This window comes from Salvelinus fontinalis, chromosome 14, assembly GCF_029448725.1.
Source record: "Salvelinus fontinalis isolate EN_2023a chromosome 14, ASM2944872v1, whole genome shotgun sequence".
NCBI classification, from domain to species: Eukaryota; Metazoa; Chordata; class Actinopteri; order Salmoniformes; family Salmonidae; genus Salvelinus; species Salvelinus fontinalis.
In genome coordinates, this window is record NC_074678.1 from 24,353,508 (window position 1) to 24,373,535 (window position 20,028).

Below are 20,028 nucleotides of genomic sequence, written 5' to 3' on the forward strand. Positions count from 1 at the left end.
GGATCTTCTTGTGTTTAAAATTGAATGATGCAATATATAAATATTGACATAGTAACCATAATATCGAAGTAAATTTGGAGTCACGATGACATGGTGTGTGTTCCTCCCACTACGCCTTGGAAAAGCATGCAGTTTATTAGGTTACAGATTAAATAAGTTATGATGAACTTCACAGGGTGGTGAAAGTGCACGGTGATGAGCTTGATGCTCCTTTCCAATAAATATTGAGGGTCTTGTTCTGGTGACATGATTGATGCTTGACTGTCGTTAGCAAAAATAAAAATGATCTGTCTCTTTGTCTATATTAATCTCATCATGTATCCTATACCTGCACTGTATCTGCCAGCTGTTGATTAGAGCACACGTGTCAAGACCAGAGAGGGCACATTCGCTATATAACGCAACATTTTTTGTGACAAAACCATCAGTAGAGTTGAAAATGCGATGGAAACCCATTTAACTTGTATTTTTATTCAGTACATGGGAATTTAACTGCAAAGTAATTTTTATGTGCCCTACGTCATCACACACAGCCTTTTTGCTTCAACAAGTCAATTTGATGGAAACACATCTCTGTAAATGTGCATACCACCAAATGTGTTACCATCAATTTCACTTATTGCAGGTATAAAGCTGTGCGTGATGACGTAGTGCACATAAAAATTATTTTTGCTGTTTCTCGCTTAATTCATTTTAAAATATTCGCATTAAAATCTGTTGCCAATTGGATGGAAACCAAGCTATTGATGCACATTTAGTGTTCTTGTTTTGGGAATGCATTTGACTTTTCTTGTTTCTGCCAATTCCCATAAGAAGTAGGCCTTCACACTTTTCTTCCTTTGGTTTCCATAGTAACTGGTGTCTGTTTTGGGCCAAGATTCTTTTCGGTACATCGTTTGGGTCTCTTTCTCGGTTAGAAAGCAACAGAGAATGAATGTCAGTGAGAGTGGTGACTGAGGCACACACTGACTTGGTGGAAGAAGATTGTACAATGAGTGAGTGATGCTAGCTGTGAGTGAGGGTGATAGGGTCTGTCTGAAAGTGTAGCTCTACCCAGGTCAGGGTGGTTTAATCCTGATTCATTTGTGCGGTGAGTGGCCCATATGGACCATCACTACAACCCCCCCCCCCCAATTCATGTGGTTCTGAGTGGTGCTCAATTATGTATGAGTCCTGATGTTTTGGACACCTGAACACTCTCCATCTCTCTTTCTCTCCCTCTACAGGGTGTACCCCAGCTGCCCTGTGCCAAGGCCCTGTACAACTACGATGGCAAGGAACCTGGGGACCTCAAGTTCAATAAGGGTGACATCATCATCCTGCGACGCCAGGTGGATGAGAATTGGTACCATGGAGAGATGGGTGGAGTCCACGGCTTTTTCCCCACCAATTTTGTCCAGATCATTAAACCGCTGCCGCAGCCACCGCCACAGTGCAAGGCCCTCTACGACTTTGAGCTGAAAGACAACGAGGCAGACAAGGACTGCCTGCCCTTCACTAAGGTGAGTTGTAGGCCACTGTACAGACCACAGCCCTACCACATAGGACATTTTCGCTAAAGCTGGAACTACAGTTTCTAGCAAGAGTTTTAATTACAACCAATACTGTTTTTTCTAAGCTGTAATTTTCCTGAGTTTGGAGAATCTAACAGCTCAACAACTTGATTGTAAAACCTCTGTGGCTTAACCCTGACCAAACCTCAGTGAAACTGTGTTCCTCTGTCTCTTTCTGCAGACGTGTCCTACGGATGCAAGGCATTTTTCCTCCTAGTGTAGAGGACCAGTTATCCACTCACACATCTAGAACTAGACGACTACTGTACCATTGCTAAATTACTACATTTATCGATCTATTCTAATCAACTGAAAGGGTAGATTAGATCTTTCTATCCTTGGCTTTTATAAGCAGTCTGCTGTCTTATATCTTTATTTTTTTTTTAAACCTTTATTGAACTAGGCAAGTCGGTTAAGATCAAATTCTCATTTACAATGACAGCCTTCCGGGGAACAGTGGGTTAAAGGCAGAACGACAGATTTTTACCTTGTCAGCTCGGGGATTCGATCTATCTTGTTCCTTTTTAAACAGGATCCACTGTACTGTATTACTCTAATAATTCTGTGTTACTCTATTTACTCTAATAATGTAGCCTAACTGGGCACTTCTGGGAGTTTTAATAAAACATGGTCTCTCTCTCTCAGCCTCATTATTCTTCTATCCTGGGTGTTTGTTCCTAGAAGATCTGAAAATCTCCTAGTTAGCAGCATCTTTAATGACAGTCTTCCCGGTAACAAGCTCTGCATCTTTTCTCTTCTAGGATGATATTCTGACTGTGATTCGCAGAGTGGACGAAAACTGGGCAGAGGGAATGCTGGGGGATAAAATTGGAATCTTCCCCATATCATATGTTGAGGTAAGCGAAATGTTCCTCCAAGTCTTAACAACCGGAGTGTCCCTGATATGTTCAGGCTAGCATTTTACCTCCGGTAAGAGGTTGGAAAATGTAGTATGTTAGTGCAATCTTTTTGTTGTTGCTTTGTTAGACATCTTTCAAAATGTACACATTAGTGTACATTTTGCTTCACCCTTAAACGGTCAAAATATATTTCACCAAAGTACTAAACATGCCATTAGAATGACTGGTCATTGAGCACCTTCTGAGCAGCTGTCCAAATTCCCATGTGCCCCTTAAATACAGCCAGTGTTTGCTTTAAAAAGCTTTAGCCATCTTTAGCTTGACATCCTGAGGTAATTCACCATTGTCCTATAAAAGCTTCCATGATCACTGCTGAGAGAACTGTCTGCTGGTAGGAACCTTACCTGTGTTATAGATCTGGGCCTGGTTTCCCGATAGTGATGGAATTTAGGCTTACGAGTGTTTTAACAATGCATCTTTCCTACAACGACCGAAGATGTAACATGCGTTTCCCAAAACACCACGCAGAGAACGTTCGCTAAGTGCGTGTTGAGGCGTGTCGATACTGATAGGATCTAAAGAAAGCTGATCCGAGAGCAGCGCTGTCTTTCTCCATTCAAATCTTACATTAACAATGGAATTATTCCACAATACTGACGACGGATCAGCTCCTAGAAAGATATTATCATGACTGCACAAATTGAGGCGGCTTACCCTAATGCACTAAAATCAAGATTTGGCACATCATTGCGCACATTACACATGAAATATATTGAGGCAAAAATTAGACAGCAGCCTGCAATTAGGAAAATAGAACTCAGTTGAATAAACATGAAATTGATTTCAATATTATTGAATTGTATAGGCCTGTAGCCTATACTGTAGGCTATTTATCTTTTAAAGCAGTCTGTTTTCATTTGAAGCATCTTCCTGGTTGTTGAGAATAGGGAGTTTCAGCACCTCGTGGAAGTGCTCGAGCCACGTTACGAACTTCCCTCTTGCACCCATTTCAGCAAACAGATAGTACCCAGTCTATATAAGCAAGCCAAAGCAGAAGTTTGTAATTAATTGGCCATTGGCCCTGTGTTGTGCTTATTTAAGGGACAGCCCATCACATTACTCCGCAGTGGGAGATGTTCCGTGCTACAGACCCACCCCCTTTATGAGACTCACAAGTGTGCGCTTGGCAGTGAAGGAGGCAGTGTCATGGTGCATTCGTAACCCAGATGGAAGTGGAAATTTAACACATGCGACTGGGAAAAATCCACTTGAATGCCCCTCCAACTGGTAATCCCTTGTGGGAAACTCCTCTATCATCCTGAGCACCCACTTCTCCCAAATGGTAACCTCTAACATCATCTACTAAGGAAAAGGCCTCTAACAGCATTTTCTGCAGTTAAATGTAACAAAACATTATTTATAAAAAGCAATATATTAATGTGATTTATGAACTCTATAATTTGTTTGCCAGCATGATAGCTGTACTTTTAGTTTATGCTTGCAGCTTGTTGGCAATTTAGCCAATCAGTTTTCAAGTCACATGAATGCATCCAACTGGCATTTATGACTTCACAACTGGTAAATTCCCACCTTCCACATGGTTACAAACGCAGCATCAGAGTGGAACCTTGAGAGGCCTAACATAACAATCGTGTCACAACAGACAATGCCAGAAACATTTGTGAATGCTGAAGATTGTTAACTGCATTTAATTTTCCTGTTGTACCAAATCCGAACCGTGACCCCAAATACGTACTGAACCGTGGATTTAGTGAATTGTTACACTTCTAATGGTAGAGAGAAGCCCGGGAGTGGGCAGAGGCTTGTCATAAAAGGAAGAGCAATTTGAGAAGACAAGACATTTTCCCGTGTGAATGCTTTTGTGAAAGTTATCTTTGACTCTGACATTGAAAATTACATTCTTGGCCTCCCGGGTGGCGCAGTGGTCTAGGGCACTGCATCGCAGCGCTAACTGCGCCACCAGAGTCTCTGGGTTCGCGCCCAGGCTCTGTCGCAGCCGGCCGCGACCGGGAGGTCCGTGGGGCGACGCACAATTGGCATAGCGTCGTCCGGGGTAGGGAGGGTTTGGCCGGTAGGGATATCCTTGTCTCATCGCGCTCCAGCGACTCCTGTGGCGGGCCGGGCGCAGTGCGCGCCAACCAAGGGGGGCCAGGTACACGGTGTTTCCTCCGACACATTGGTGCGGCTGGCTTCCGGGTTGGAGGCGCGCTGTGTTAAGAAGCAGTACGGCTGGTTGGGTTGTGCTTCGGAGGACGCATGGCTTTCGACCTTCGTCTCTCTCGTGCCCGTACGGGAGTTGTAGCGATGAGACAAGGTAGTAATTACTAGCGATTGGATACCACGAAAAATTGGGGAGAAAATGGGATAAAAAAAAAAAATAAAAAAAAGAATTACATTCTTAGAAGCAGAGGAGAATTAAAAAAAATATGTCTTATTTTTCATGGCACTATTCATGTGACAGATTTAGATTTTTCATAATATCCCAAGGGTGGATATTTTGAAGGGAACGGATGCAAAACAACTAATGGATACAATTGACCATGTTTTCACAGCAGAGAAATACAACGTTTTCCACCAAGAAATGGTAAATTCACCAGCAGCATACCACCCTGCAGGGTTGGTCCTGGTCAGTCCCTGGATGGGAGACCAGATGCTGCTGGAAGTGGTGTTGGAGGGCCAGTAGGAGGCACTCTTTCCTCTGGTCTAAAAAATATCCCAATGCCCCAGGGCAGTGATTGGGGACACTGCCCTGTGTAGGGTGCCGTCTTTCGGATGGGACGTTAAACGGGTGTCCTGACTCTCTGAGGTCATTAAAGATCCCATGGCACTTATCGTAAGAGTAGGGGTGTTAACCCCGGTGTCCTGGCTAAATTCCCAATCTGGCCCTCAAACCATCATGGTCACCTAATAATCCCCAGTTTACAATTGGCTCATTCATCCCCCTCCTCTCCCCTGTAACTATTCCCCAGGTCGTTGCTGCAAATGAGAACGTGTTCTCAGTCAATTTACCTGGTAAAATAACGGTAAAATAAATAAATCAATAAAGAAATAACATTTTGACTCGGGTCTCACACAGGTTACATAAACACATGTGCAACTGATGACTACTGTACATTCAGCATATGTCATACAGTAAACAGCTTTCTTTTTAAAACTAAATATGAGCAAATCTGGACCTGTCATGGAGGACAAGCTATAATACATTTTTTTGTAGCCACACTTGATTGTGTCTGAGTTATTTCTGTACAGTGATTTTTTTACTGATACCCATTCTATATTTGGTTGTATATACTTGGCTGTATATCTGATCTAGTGCTACGTGTGTACACATTTAGCACTGCCTCTCCTCAGGATTGGTGTGAAATTCTCCACTTTTATGTCCCAAGTAGAGGGAGAGCAGCTCGGGGCTATCTGTGTCGTGGAGTGCTCCCTCGTTCTCCCTGTGATTAGCTAAACCCTTTTTAGTGTTCCTCCTTTGATTCCTACCTCACATGAAAGGCTGCTGTCTGCGCCGCTGCCTGCCTGAAACCGTTGACTCCCACTCCCCCTGAGCCCAAGGTTCTCTCTCAACCCCCTGGCACTGGCAGCATTCTCAGCCTACTGCTTTCTCCCATCAGATAAAGGCACAGGGTGGTTCTTACTACAACTAGGTTTATTATGAAGAGTGACGGCTTTCATTATCATATTAACGACAACGACTCCTTTTCTCTCCTATCTACCCCAACCCATCCTGCCCTTCTTTCCTTCCCCTCTTCCCTCTCTCCGCCTGTAGTTTAACACAGCAGCGCGTCAGCTGATTGAGTTGGACAAGTCTGGGGACTCCAGTGAGGACTCTGGCGAGGGGGCCTCATCGGGACCCCAGAGTAACGGTGGCCCCCACCGGGCCGGGGAGAAGAAGAACAGTAAGAAGCGCCACTCGTTTACATCCCTCACCATGTCCCACAAGCCCTGTCTGGCCCCGCCCCCCCAGAGACACTCCATGGAGATCAGTGGGCCCGTCCTCATCAGCTCCTCCAACCCCACGGCAGCCGCACGCATCGGAGAGATCAGCGGAGGACTGTCCTGCAGCGCACCCTCACAGGTGAGATAGGAGGGAGGGGAGGAGTAAATGGGAGATAGTAAGGGAGGGCTCTTCTACAGCGCACCCTCACAGATGACATATACTGTATGGTGAGATGAAGGGGAAAAATAGAGAGGGCTTCTACGTTCCTCCTAGTCCAGTGTCTTTGTACTGTTTGGTTAGGGGTATTCAACGAGGAAGCCACTAAATGGAGAACCTTATGTCTCTCTGAAGTACTCTGTATGATCAATGGACTTGTCCAGAAACCTGACTCTATTGGCCCCATTAATGAATTCCTCCAGAATTGACTGCATATTTTTGTTCTGAACAATACTGTCCCCTTAAACCAGAATTGGGAAAACCATCATCTTGTCCAGCATAGCAGCTCATTTGTCTATGTTTGGGTGTCTGTACTATGGACAAGTGTATAATCACTGCCATTTATTTCATGGGATAGCTGATGATAGACTGTCTTGGAAAGGGATGTGCTCCTCTCTGTCACCAAGTCTGTTATAGCCCTCAGTGTTTGTCCAGCCTCCTGCCCATGTCGGCTCCACACGGTCCATCTGGGCCTGTTAATCAGGGGTAATGAGTGAGAGAGAGGAACAGGGGGAAACAAGATGCTCACGCAACAAGCACAAACAAGCAGATTCAACTAACATTCTTGTTTTCATCCGCTGTTTGTTTCCCTGACAAAGATTCCCAGTCTCCTTCTGTTACCACACTTCCCTCCCTCTCTCCCCCCGTCATTCCTAACAGGCCATCGCTCCGTCCAAGCGTTTGAAATCATGGATGCGTGACTCCACTCACCCGCAAAAAAGACTGTAGCTTAGCCCCCGAGGTTTCCACAGCAACCTCAGAATGGCAACAAATCACAGCTGTTCTGTGGTTGCCTGGCACTGTAGAGAGAGAGGGGCTGGGGACATGACAGACACACAGTCAGACAGATTTGTCAGCGTCTTAGGCAGACGTTCTGTGACCCACGGAAGCTGTGAAGTGAGGAAACCTTTAGAATGCTGCTTAGTTTTTTGCAACTGAGCAGAGAACAGTGTGGAGGAGAACTGCCTCACCCCAGCCTGCCTGGTATACAGAGTAGGGACTTTTATACTGACATTGCAAATGACCATACACTCGTTATATGAAGATCGGATGTTGACTTCATCTTATCAGTGTTTTTTGGTTTGAAGTATCTCAAAATAAGTATAGTCTTTCTGAAATTTGTTTTTGAATTAAGCCAACAGGGCTTAGTCTATGGTTTGACAGCATTCATATTAACGTAACATGCAAAACATTACTGAGTTACAGTTCATATAAGGAAAATCAGCCTAATTTATGGATTTCACATAATTGGCTATGCCCTCCAATAATATTGGCACCCTTGGTAAATATGAGCAAAATGGGCTGTGAAAAATGTTTCTTTGCTGTTTATCCTCTTGGTCTATCATTCAAAATATTCACAAAAATCGAACCTTTAATTGAAGTAAAATGATTGAATACAATGTATGTGAAATAAATTAAATAAATATTTTTTCTCCGAAACATGTGTGCCACAATTATTGGCACCCCTAGAAGTTCTTATGAGTAAAATCTAACTGAAGTATATTCCCATTCATATTTTACATTTTTAAGTTCATCTGAGTGATTAGGAACACTTAAGTGGTAAGCCATGACTTCCTGTTTTACTGGGGTATAAATATGAGGTGACAAGTTCCCATAGTCATCCTTCACTATGGGAAAGACCCGAGAATACAGTAATGATGTGAGACAAAAGGTTGTTGAGCTGCACAAATCAGGAAATGGCTATAAGACAATAGCTCAAAGGTTTGAAAATGCCCATTTCCTCTATCAGGGCAATAATTACGAAATTTAAAGCAACTGAAGATGTTAGCAATCGGCCTGGAAGAGAACGTGTGTCTATTGACCCCACGCACAGTGAGGAGGATGGTTTGAGTTGCCAAAGAATCTCCAAGGATCACAGCTGGAGAATTGCTAGTTGGGTTTTGTGTTGGGTCTTGTACATAACCACAAGTTGTTTGGGAGGGTTGCCATAAAAAAAGCCTTTGCTGTCATCAAACAACCAACTCAAGCACCTACAGTTTGCCAAACGTTACTGGAACTTTCAATGGGACTGGGTTCTATGGTCAGATGAGACCAAAATAGAGCTTTTTGGATACAAACACCAGAGATGGGTTTGGCGTAGACAGAAGGATAGCCATGCCAAAAAGTACCTCATCCCCACTGTGATGTATGGTGGTGAGTCTTTGATGTTATGGGGCTGTTTTTCTTCCAAAGACCCTGGACAACTTGTTAGGATACATGGTATCATAGACTCCATGTACCAGCAGATATTAAATCAAAACCTGACTGCTTCTGCTAGGAAGCTTAAACTGGGTCGTGGTTGGATCTTCCAGCAGGACAATGATCCAAAGCACACCTCAAAATCAACACAAAAATGGTTCACTGACCACAGAATAAAGGTTTTGCCACGGCCTCCCCTGACCTGAACCCCATAGAAAACCTGTGGGATGAGCTGAAGCGGAGAGTCCACAAGTGTGGATCTGGAGAGATTTTGTATGGAGGAATGGTCTCAGATCCCTTCCCATGTGTTCTCCAACCTCATTACGTATTATAGGAGAAGTCTCAGATCTGTTATCTTGGCCAAGGGAGGTTGCACAAAGTATTGAATGAATAATTGTGGCACACATTTAAGATAAAAACTTTTTTTTTTAAGAATTCATTTTTTCTTCCAATTATTTATCTTTAAAGGTTTGATTTTTCTGAATATTTTGAATGAATGACCAAGAGGATATACAATGAAGACATTTTTTTTACAGCCCAGTTTGGTCATATTTTCCAAGGGTGCCAATATTAGTGGAGGGCACTGTAGATATGCATCTGTTGGTCACAGATACCTTAAAAAAAAAAAGGGTAGGGGCGTAGATCAGAAAACCAGTCAGTATCTGGTGTGACCACCATTTGCCTTATGCAGCTCAACACATCTCCTTTTCAAAGAGCTGATTATGCTGTTGATTGTGGCCTGTGGAATGTTGTCCCACTCCTCTCAATGGCTTTGTGAAGTTGCTGGATATTGGCGGGGAACTGGAACATGTTGATCCAGAGCATCTCAAACTTGCTCAATGGGTGATATGTCTGAGTATGCAGGCCATGGAAGAATTTTCAGCTTCCAGGAATTGTGTACAGATCCTTGCAACATGGGGCCTTGCATTATCATGCTGAAACATGAGGTGATGACGGCAGATAAATGGCACCACAATGTGACTCAGGATATCATCACGGTATATCTATGCATTCAAAATGCCATTGATAAAATGCAAATGATGTTCGTTGTCCATAGCTTATGCCTCCCCATACCATAACCCCACCGCCACCATGGGGCACACTGTTCACAATGTTGACCTATCAATGAAATTAAACTTTGGACTTCTTTAAATTAAGTTATGGGCAGAACGACAAATTCAACTCCATCTTTCATCGAATCAGATGGCTTATTCATCACAAAACCATTTGATGTTGCCAAATGTTTGAATGATTATTTCATTGGCAAAGTGAGCAAACTTAGGCAGGAAATGCCAACAACGAACAGTGAGCAGTTGTATTCATGCAGAAAAAACAAATAATGAAAGAAAAGCATTGCAAGTTACAATTTTGTCAAGTTAGTGTGGGAGAGTTGGAAGAATTGTTATTGATCAATAATTACAAACCACCTGGCATTGACAACTTACAGTAAATGGAAACCTACTGAGGAAGGTAGCTGACTCTCTAGCCACTCATTTTTGTCCTCAGGCCTGGAGGGAAGCCAAATTAATTCCACTACCCAAGAGTGGTAAAGCAGCCTTTACTGGTTCTAACAGCAGACCTATAAGCTTGTTGCCAGCTCTTAGAAAACTGTTGGAAAAATAGTTTTTGACCAAATACAATGCTATTTCTCTGTAAACAAATTAACAGACTTTTCAGCATGCTTATAGAGAAGGGCACTCAACATGTACTGCACTGACACAAATGACACACATGACTGATAATTGGTTGAAAGAAATTGATAATAAGAAGATTGTGGGAGCTGTGCTGTTAGATTTCAGTGCAGCCTTTGATATTATTGACCATAAACTGTTGAGAGAACTTGTGTTATGGCTTTTCAACCTCAGCTCTGAATCCATGATATGGCTATCTATCTAATAGAACTGAGGGTTTTCTTTAATGGAAGCTTCTCCTAATGTCAAACATGGAAAGTGGGGTGTATCGCAGGGCAGCTCTCTAGGCCCTGTACTCTTTTACATTTTTACCAATGACCATGCCTCTGACATTAAACAAAGCATGTGTGTACAAGTATGCTGATTTAACCATATACGCATCAGAAACTACAGAAACCGCTAATGAAGTCACTGAAACGTTAACAAAGAGTTGCAGTCTGTTTTGGAATGGGTGGCCAGTAATAAACTGGTCCTGAACTTCTCTAAAACTTAGAGCATTGTATTTGGTACAAATCATTCCTTAAGTTCTAGACCTCAGCTGAATCTGGTAATGAATGGTGTGGCTGTTGAACAATTTCAGTAGACAAAATGACTTGGTGTTACCTTAGATTGTAAACTGTCATGGTCAAAACAGATTCAATGGTTGTAAAGATGGGTAGAGGTCTGGCCACAAAATAGAAATGCTCTGCTTTTTTGACACCACACTCCAAAAAGCAAGTTCTGCAGGCTCTAGTTTGGTCTAATCTTGATTATTGTCCAGTCGTGTGGTCCAGTGCTGCAAGGAAATACCTAGTTAAGCTGCAGCTGGCCCAGAACAGAGCAGCACGTTTTGCTCTTAATTGTAATCAGAGGGCTGATATAAATACAATGCATGCCAGTCTCTCTTGGCTGAGAGTTGAGGAGAGACTCACTGCATCACTACTTGGTTTTCTAAGAAACAAAGTGTTGAAAATCCCAAATTGTTTGCATAGTCAATTTACACACAGCTCTGACACACACACTTATCCCACCAGACATGCCACCAGGGGTCTTTTCACAGTCCCCAGAACAAATTCAAGAAAGAATACAGTATTATATAGAGCCCTTATTGCATGGAACTTCCTTCCATCTCATATTGCTCAAATTAACAGCAAACCTGGTTTAAAAAAAACATGACGCAACACCTCGCGGGCACAACGCCTCTCCCCCATTTGACCTAGATGGTTTGTGTATGCATGTGTAGGCTACGTGTGTCTTTTAAAAACATGTATGTAGTTCTGTCCTTGAGCTGTTCTTGTCTATTGATGTTCTGTATTATGTCATTATGTTTTGTGTGGACCCCAGGAAGAGTAGCTGCTGCTTTTGCAACAGCTAGTGGGGATCCTAATAAAATATCCAAACGCTCGCCCACACAACGCCATACACGCAGTCTGCAGTTGAGGCCGGTTGGTCGTACTACCAAATTGTCTAAAATGACATTGGAGGTGGCTTATGGTAGAGAAATTAACATTCTATTATCTGGCAACAGCTAGCCATCTTACTAGTGTTTGCTCGGACTCAGTACATTTATTAGCTAGCCATCTTACTTGCGATTAGCATTAGCGGCTAATACGATTTAGCCACAACTTGCTAATGAAAGACAAACTATGTAGATGTTTGCACATGTAAGAAACAAATTAATTATAGAACGCTTCTGGATTTATATTAAGAAGCAAGCAGAAAATTGCCTCAACATTGATGCATGACCATGCAGAAGGAAAGCAAATGTCTCATGGTCGAGCAACAACAAATGTGCTCCTTGAGTGACGGGGTGGGGCTAGGTCTGTGTGGAATGCGGCATTGAGAGAGAGCTGAGAGATGACTCATAGTGGAGTAAACTAGCACATTTAACAAACCAAACTACCGTTATAAAACTCAAACCATTCCAGTGTTTTACTTGCTATATTGTATTTACTTCGCCACCATGCCTTTTTTTTTGCCTTTACCTCCCTTATCTCACCTCAGTTGCTCACATTGTATATAGACCTATTTTTCTACTGTATTATTATATATTATGTTATATATACTATATTATTGACTGTATGTTTTACTCCATGTTTAACTCTGTGTTGTTGTATGTGTCGAACTGCTTTGCTTTATCTTGGCCAGGTCGCAATTGTAAATGAGAACTTGTTCTCAACTTGCCTACCTGGTTAAATATCAAATCAAAATCAAATGTATTTATATAGCCCTTCTTACATCAGCTGATATCTCAAAGTGCTATACAGAAGCCCAGCCTAAAACCCCAAACAGCAAGCAATGCAGGTGTAGAAGCACGGTGGCTAGGAAGAACTCCCTAGAATGGCCAAAACCTAGGAAGAAACCTAGAGAGGAACCAGGCTATGAGAGGTGGCCAGTCCTCTTCTGGCTGTGCCGGGTGGAGATTATAACAACATGGCCAAGATGTTCAAATGTTCATAAATGACCAGCAGGGTCAAATAATAATAATCACAGTGGTTGTCGAGGGTGCAACAGGCCAGCACCTCAGGAGTAAATGTCAGTTGGCTTTTCATAGCCGATCATTCAGAGTATCTCTACTGCTCCTGCTGTCTCTAGAGAGTTGAAAACAGCAGGTCTGGGACAGGTAGCACGTCCGGTGAACAGGTCAGGGTTCCATAGCCGCATGCAGAGCAATTGAAACTGGAGCAGCAGCACGGCCAGGTGGACTGGGGACAGCAAAGTGTCATCATGCCAGGTGGTCCTGAGGCATGGTCCTAGGGCTCAGGTCCTCCGAGAGAATTAGAGAGAGCATACTTAAATTCACACAGGACACCGGATAAGACACGAGAAGTACTCCAGATATAACAAACTGACCCTAGCCCCCGACATAAACTACTGCAGCATAAATACTGGAGGCTGAGACAGGAGGGGTCAGGAGACACTGTGGCACCATCCGATGATACCCCCGGACAGGGCCAAACAGGAAGGATATAACCCCACCCACTTTGCCAAAGCACAGCCCCCACACCACTAGAGGGATATCAACCACCAACTTACCATCCTGAGACAAGGCCGAGTATAGCCCACAAAGATCTCCGCCACGGCACAACCCAAGGGGGGGCTCCAACCCAGACAGGAAGATCACGTCAGTGACTCAACCCACTCAAGTGACACACCCCTCCTAGGTACGGCATGAAAGAGCACCAGTTAGCCAGTGACTCAGCCCCTGTAATAGGGTTAGAGGCAGAGAATCCCAGTGGAGAGAGGGGAACCGGCCAGGCAGAGACAGCAAGGGCGGTTCGTTGCTCCAGAGCCTTTCCGTTCACCTTCACACTCCTGGCCAGACTACACTCAATCATATGACCAACGGAAGAGATGAGTCTTCAGTAAAGACTTAAAAGTTGAGATCGAGTCTGCGTCTCTCACATGGGTAGGTAGGCAGGCAGACCATTCCATAAAAATTGAGCTCTATAGGAGAAAGCCCTGCCTCTAGCTGTTTGCTTAGAAATTCTAGGGACAATTAGGAGGCCTGCGTCTTGTGACCGTAGCGTACGTGTAGGTATGTACGGCAGGACCAAATCGGAAAGATAGGTAGGAGCAAGCCCATGTAATGCTTTGTAGGTTAGCAGTAAAACCTTGAAATCAGCCCTTGCCAGTGTAGGGAGGCTAGCACTGGAGTAATATGATACATTTTTTGGGTTCTAGTCAGGATTCTAGCAGCCGTATTTAGCACTAACTGAAGTTTATTTAGTGCTTTATCCCGGTAGCCGGAAAGTAGAGCATTGCAGTAGTTTAACCTAGAAGTAACAAAAGCATGGATACATTTTTCTGCATCATTTTTGGACAGAAAGTTTGAGATTTTTGCAATGTTGCGTAGATGGAAAAAAGCTTTCCTTGAAACAGTCTTGATATGTTCGTCAAAAGAGAGATCAGGGTCCAGAGTAACGCCGAGGTCCTTAAGTTTTATTTGAGACAACTTTACAACCATCAAGATTAATTGTCAGATTCAATAGAATATCTCTTTGTTTCTTGACCTAGAACAAGCATCTCTGTTTTGTCCGAGTTTAAAAGTAGAACGTTTGCAGCCATCCACTTCCTTATGTCTGAAACACAGGCTTCTAGCGAGGGCAATTTTGGGGCTTCACCATGTTTCATTGAAATGTACAGCTCTGTGTCATCCGCATAGCAGTGAAAGATAACATTATTTTTTCGAATGACATCCCCAAGAGGTAAAATATATAGTGAAAACAATAGTGGTCTCAAAACGGAACCTTGAGGAACACCGAAATGTACAGTTGATTTGTCAGAGGACAAACCATTCACAGAGACAAACTGATATCTTTCCGACATAAGTACAGTTGGTACACCTCCGGTGGATAGAGTGCCGTTTATTATGTTCAACATAGGAGGGCCGAGCACAGGAAGCAGCTCTTTCAGTAGTTTAGTTGGAATAGGGTCCAGTATGCAGTTTGAATGTTTAGAGGCCATGATTATTTTCATCATTGTGTCAAGAGATATAGTACTAAAACGCTTAAGTGTCTCCCTTGATCCTAGGTCCTGGCAGAGTTGTGCAGACTCAGGACAGCTGAGCTTTGGAGGAATACGCAGATTTAAAGAGGAGTCTGTAATTTGCTTTCTAATGATCATGATCTTTTCCTCAAAGAAGTTCATGAATTTATCACTGCTGAAGTGAAAGCCATCCTCACTTGGGGAATGCTGCTTTTTAGTTAGGTTTGCAACAGTATCAAAAAGAAATTTCGAATTGTTCTTATTTTCCTCAATTAACCTCACTAGGGTATGTGGGACGGTAGCGTCCCACCTCGTCAACAGCCAGTGAAACTGCAGGGCGCCAAATTCAAAACAAATGAAATCCCATAATTTAAATTCCTCAAACATACAAGTATTTTACACCATTTTAAAGATACACTTGCACATTTGTGGCCTGCTGGAGGTCATTTTGCAGGGCGCTGGCAGTGCACCTCCTTGCACAAAGGCGGAGGTAGCGGTCCTGCTGCTGGGTTGTTGCCCTCCTACGGCCTCCTCCACGTCTCCTGATGTACTGGCCTGTCTCCTGGTAGCGCCTCCATGCTCTGGACACTACGCTGACAGACACAGCAAACCTTTTTGCCACAGCTCGCATTGATGTGCCATCCTGGATGAACTGCACTACCTGAGCCACTTGTGTGGGTTGTAGACTCCGTCTCATGCTACCACTAGAGTGAGAGCACCGCCAGCATTCAAAAGTGACCAAAACATCAGCCAGGAAGCATAGGAACTGAGAAGTGGTCTGTGGTCACCACCTGCAGAATCACTCCTTTTTTGGGGGTGTCTTGCTAATTGCCTATAATTTCCACCTTTTGTCTATTCCATTTGCACAACAGCATGTGGAATTTATTGTCAATCAGTGTTGCTTCCTAAGTGGACAGTTTGATTTCACAGAAGTGTGATTGACTTGGAGTTACATTGTGTTGTTTAAGTGTTCTCTTTATTTTTTTGAGCAGTGTATATCCAAAATGTCAATTTATTTGGCGCGTTTGATCCAGAGAAACACCGGTTCCAAATTGTGAAACGTGACTACAAAATATCTCATAGGTTACCTGTAAACTTTGCCAAAAAATGTCAAACTACTTTTGTAATACAACTTTAGGTCTTTTTTAACGTAAATAATCGATCAAATTGAAGACGGGATGATCTGTGTTCAATACAGGATTAAAACCAGAAAGCTAGCTTTCTGGTCAAACGCTTCTGACAGGACACTTCGAGTGACCCTCCTTCAAGATGGCCGTACTTCTTCATTACACAAAGGAATAACCTCAACCAATTTCTAGACTGTTGACATCCAGTGGAAGCGGTAGGAACTGCAAGAAGGTCCCTTAAAAATCTGGTTTCCCAATGAAAACTCACTGAAAAGAGTGACCTCAAAAACAAAACAAATCTGAATGGTTTGTCCTCAGGGTTTCGCCTGCTAAATAAGTTATGTTATACTCAGACATGATTCAAACAGTTTTAGAAACTTCAGAGTGTTTTCTATCCAAATCTACTAATAATATGCATATCTTATCTTCTGGGGATGAGTAGCTAGCAGTTTAATTTGGGCATGCTTTTCATCCGAAATTCCGAATGCTGACCCCCTACCCTAGAGAAGTTAAGTTGGAATAATAGGATGATCGAGCAGCAGTGAGGTCTCTTCGATACTGCACGGTACTGTCTTTCCAAGCTAGTCGGAAGACTTCCAGTTTGGTGTGGCGCCATTTCCGTTCCAATTTTCTGGAAGCTTGCTTCTGAGCTCGGGTATTTTCTGTATACCAGGGAGCTAGTTTCTTATGACAAATGTTTTTAGTTTTTAGGGGTGCAACTGCATCTAGGGTATTGCACAAGGTTAATTTTAGTTCCTCAGTTAGGTGGTTAACTGATTTTTGTCCTCTGACGTCCTTGGGTAGGCAGAGGGAGTCTGGAAGGGCATCAAGGAATCTTTGTGTTGTCTGAGAATTTATAGCATGACTTTTGATGCTCCTTGGTTGGGGTCTGAGCAGATTATTTGTTGCGATTGCAAACGTAATAAAATGGTGGTCCGATAGTCCACGATTATGAGGAAAAACATTAAGATCTACAACATTTATTCCATGGGACAAAACTAGAAGAAAAAAAAATATTTAAAAAAATGAAATAGTCCGTGCATCAATACCGGTATATGGTATACCGCCCAACCCTAGCGTCCTCTTCTGTCTCACCTTCCGGGGCTCAGGGCTGCAACACAGCGCAGACACACTGGCATGATTTACCCACAGCTTCCCCTCGGAAACAGCAGCCACACAAAGCCCTTCTACAACTGGTGGCATCCCTTAGTGCTCTCGTATGTGTGTGTTGACTATGCTATCAGAGCATGTTTGTTTGTGTGTGTGCAGACAGTTCTTTTCATGTTGGGGTGACCCATCTCTCACTAAAGCTGTGGACCCACAGGGTGATGAGGGGAGAATCATGTTCAACTCTCCAGACCTGGCTTTATCTTCCCTAATTATGAACTAGACACACTCAGTATTATAGAACCTCCCATGCACACCTGGAAGCTATAGGACTTAAGATGGGTTTGATTTATAGATGAATGTGTTTAATAAAAACACATAAAAAGACAGACTCCCTAGACGAAATCTGTGTGGCTCGGTATCTCTCCTTTTCTCTCGCTCCTCTTCTCTCCCTCCTTCAAAGCAGACAGAAAGGGAAGCAGTCGTTTCCTGGGGTGCCAGAGGGAGTGTATGGAAATGAACACGCCTTCTGTCTACTGCTTTCATGTCAGATGTATAAAGGAGCCTGCAGTATATGAAAACAGACCTGTTGTAAAACTGAAAATTTTCAGTTAATTTCCAGTGTAATTGATGTGCCCGTGTTGTGTACACACACACACACACACACACACACACACACACACACACACACACACACACACACATATGTTCCATGTAGCTCATACACATGTTTAACAAAATGCACAACACAGATAGATATAGCTGAGTACTTTCTGTCTTGCCTGATTGCACCTTCCCCTTCCACATGGTACAGTTAATTGAGTCTGAGGTGGGTCCTCTGTAATGATTCACCCAGAAAGGCAGCTCTGCTCTGTCTGGGGCAGTCATGCATGGAGTGATGGAGAGTACAGGGTACAAGGAGACTGTGTCCAACAGAATCACCCTGTTACCAGGACAGCCACAGTGAATGAGTCCGCGTCACACTGCTGGGGTTCCCCGTCTCTCAGCAAGAGACTTGAGCACTCACCTGTCTTCACCCAGCCAATTAAAACGTGTGCTTGGCAGTCATATGACCTAACCCAGCCAATCTGATTATTGGGACACCAGCACAGCTTGATTTGGCCAATTGGGTTCACCGCTGCTGTGAAGGCGACATTTCCATTCAATGGGACATTTTAACGCCATGTGTGAGATGGTTAAGAAATTAAATAACTAGTCTGTTAGTTCATTCATGACAGAGTACTTCTACCCATGTGAGACTGGATGTGAGGGGACAGACTGGCACAAATTGACCAAAACATCTGTCCCTTCTGATGGAGCTCCATTCAGTTGCAACTATCGTTGAAAAATGCCATAGTTGTTCTAGCACACTGTTTTGTGTGTAATGTATATGCCTGAAAGTATTATATTGTAGGGGAGTAGTAGTGGTATTGGTTGAGTAAGTTGACTGACTTTGTCTTCTCTCCTCAACAGGTACACATCTGTACAACTGGACTCCTAGTGACCCCTCCCCCCAGCAGTCCTGTTACTACGGCAACCGTGTTCACATTTCCCCCAGAGACAAGTTATGCATCCATTGCTGTGGTAGGTGCACTTCTCTATAAAGATTCTACAGTATTCATACCAACAGTTCAATATAACAATAGTGTTCGTGCAACTACGCAACGGTTTCCCTAATTAGGGATGGACATGAGTACTGGAACGGACGTCAAAGCTCCATCTTTAGCCAGAGATTACTTTTAAATTATTTTTTTGAAATACTGTAAAGCTATTTGATAGAATGTGTTTGTGGCTCCCAGAACAGGAAAGTGACATTTTGTCTTGAAGACAACATTCATTTGCTTTAACTCTAGTGTGCCATTTGTACATGTGCATTTGCGGGGCACAACAAAAAAGAAACCAAGCCAAGCATCATACAGTTCTTCTCCCTAAATTCCCTTTCCTCGCCATGCCTCATTCCCTCAATTGCATTCCAACCACTCCCTACACACACTCGTGTGCTCCTGTTAAGACTACAGAAATGCCTATAAAAACATATCTGACTGATGGGATAGACAGGCTACATTCCTTGCCAAATGATGCCAGTTTTATCTCAAGTTCCAACAACGAGCTGCAGTTTTGGAATAATTGCATCCCGTCTGTTTTCCACTTAGGCGAACTGCTAGTGCCATTTATAATTGGTTAGCCTAGGCTTTAACCCCCCTAAACATAGACAAGTTCCACAGTGAAAGTGTGCAAAAACATTAGTTTGATGAAACAAGGAACATATTTTCACCAGACTCATTAAGCATATGCCTACTCCCCTAACAGATTCCGTGGCAGTAATTGCTCACCATGCAGTTTTCAATGAGGAATTTTTCATCTATTTTGAAAATTCCCAAGAACAGGAAAAATAAAGTAAATAGAGCGTCTGTATATCAAAAGGGTAGATTTCGAGCCCTGAAAACATTCTTCAACTCGCCAAATTGAGCCCTGTTACAATTGATCACTGTGAGGTGAACTGTTCTAGACTGAAGATGCGCATCACTTTTTTGCACTAGCATCTTTTTAAGTTCTTTTATTTTGTTATATTAGATGTTTTTTACTATTAAAATAAGTGCGTCTTGGCTGTGATAAGGGCTCAGGAAAGAAGAGCATCTCTGCTAAATGAACAAAACAAGGCTATGCCATTGCACAGCCATATGCTTCTACAAGCAAGCACTACTGCTGAGGTTACTATCTTTTAGAAGATTGTTTCACCATATAATATAACCAGTTGATATTATGGTTTCAGTAAATTAAATGGCACTTGCTTTTTTTGACTGAATTGAGCAATTTAGCTATTAGGATTTGTTATCTGTAATG

At 43.0% G+C, this 20,028-nt stretch overlaps 1 protein-coding gene across 2 annotated transcripts in view; it reads left to right on the forward strand.

Annotated features, from left to right (window-relative positions):
- The window catches only part of LOC129869662 (E3 ubiquitin-protein ligase SH3RF1-like), an 80,279-nt gene that overhangs the window by 35,356 nt on the left and 24,895 nt on the right, over window positions 1-20,028 (forward strand). For both annotated transcript variants that reach the window (XM_055944286.1, XM_055944287.1), the window contains exons 3-6: window positions 1,227-1,502; window positions 2,315-2,410; window positions 6,207-6,515; window positions 18,658-18,768. In XM_055944286.1, the coding sequence (XP_055800261.1) occupies window positions 1,227-1,502; window positions 2,315-2,410; window positions 6,207-6,515; window positions 18,658-18,768 (792 nt within the window). The remainder of the gene's footprint in view (window positions 1-1,226; window positions 1,503-2,314; window positions 2,411-6,206; window positions 6,516-18,657; window positions 18,769-20,028) is intronic.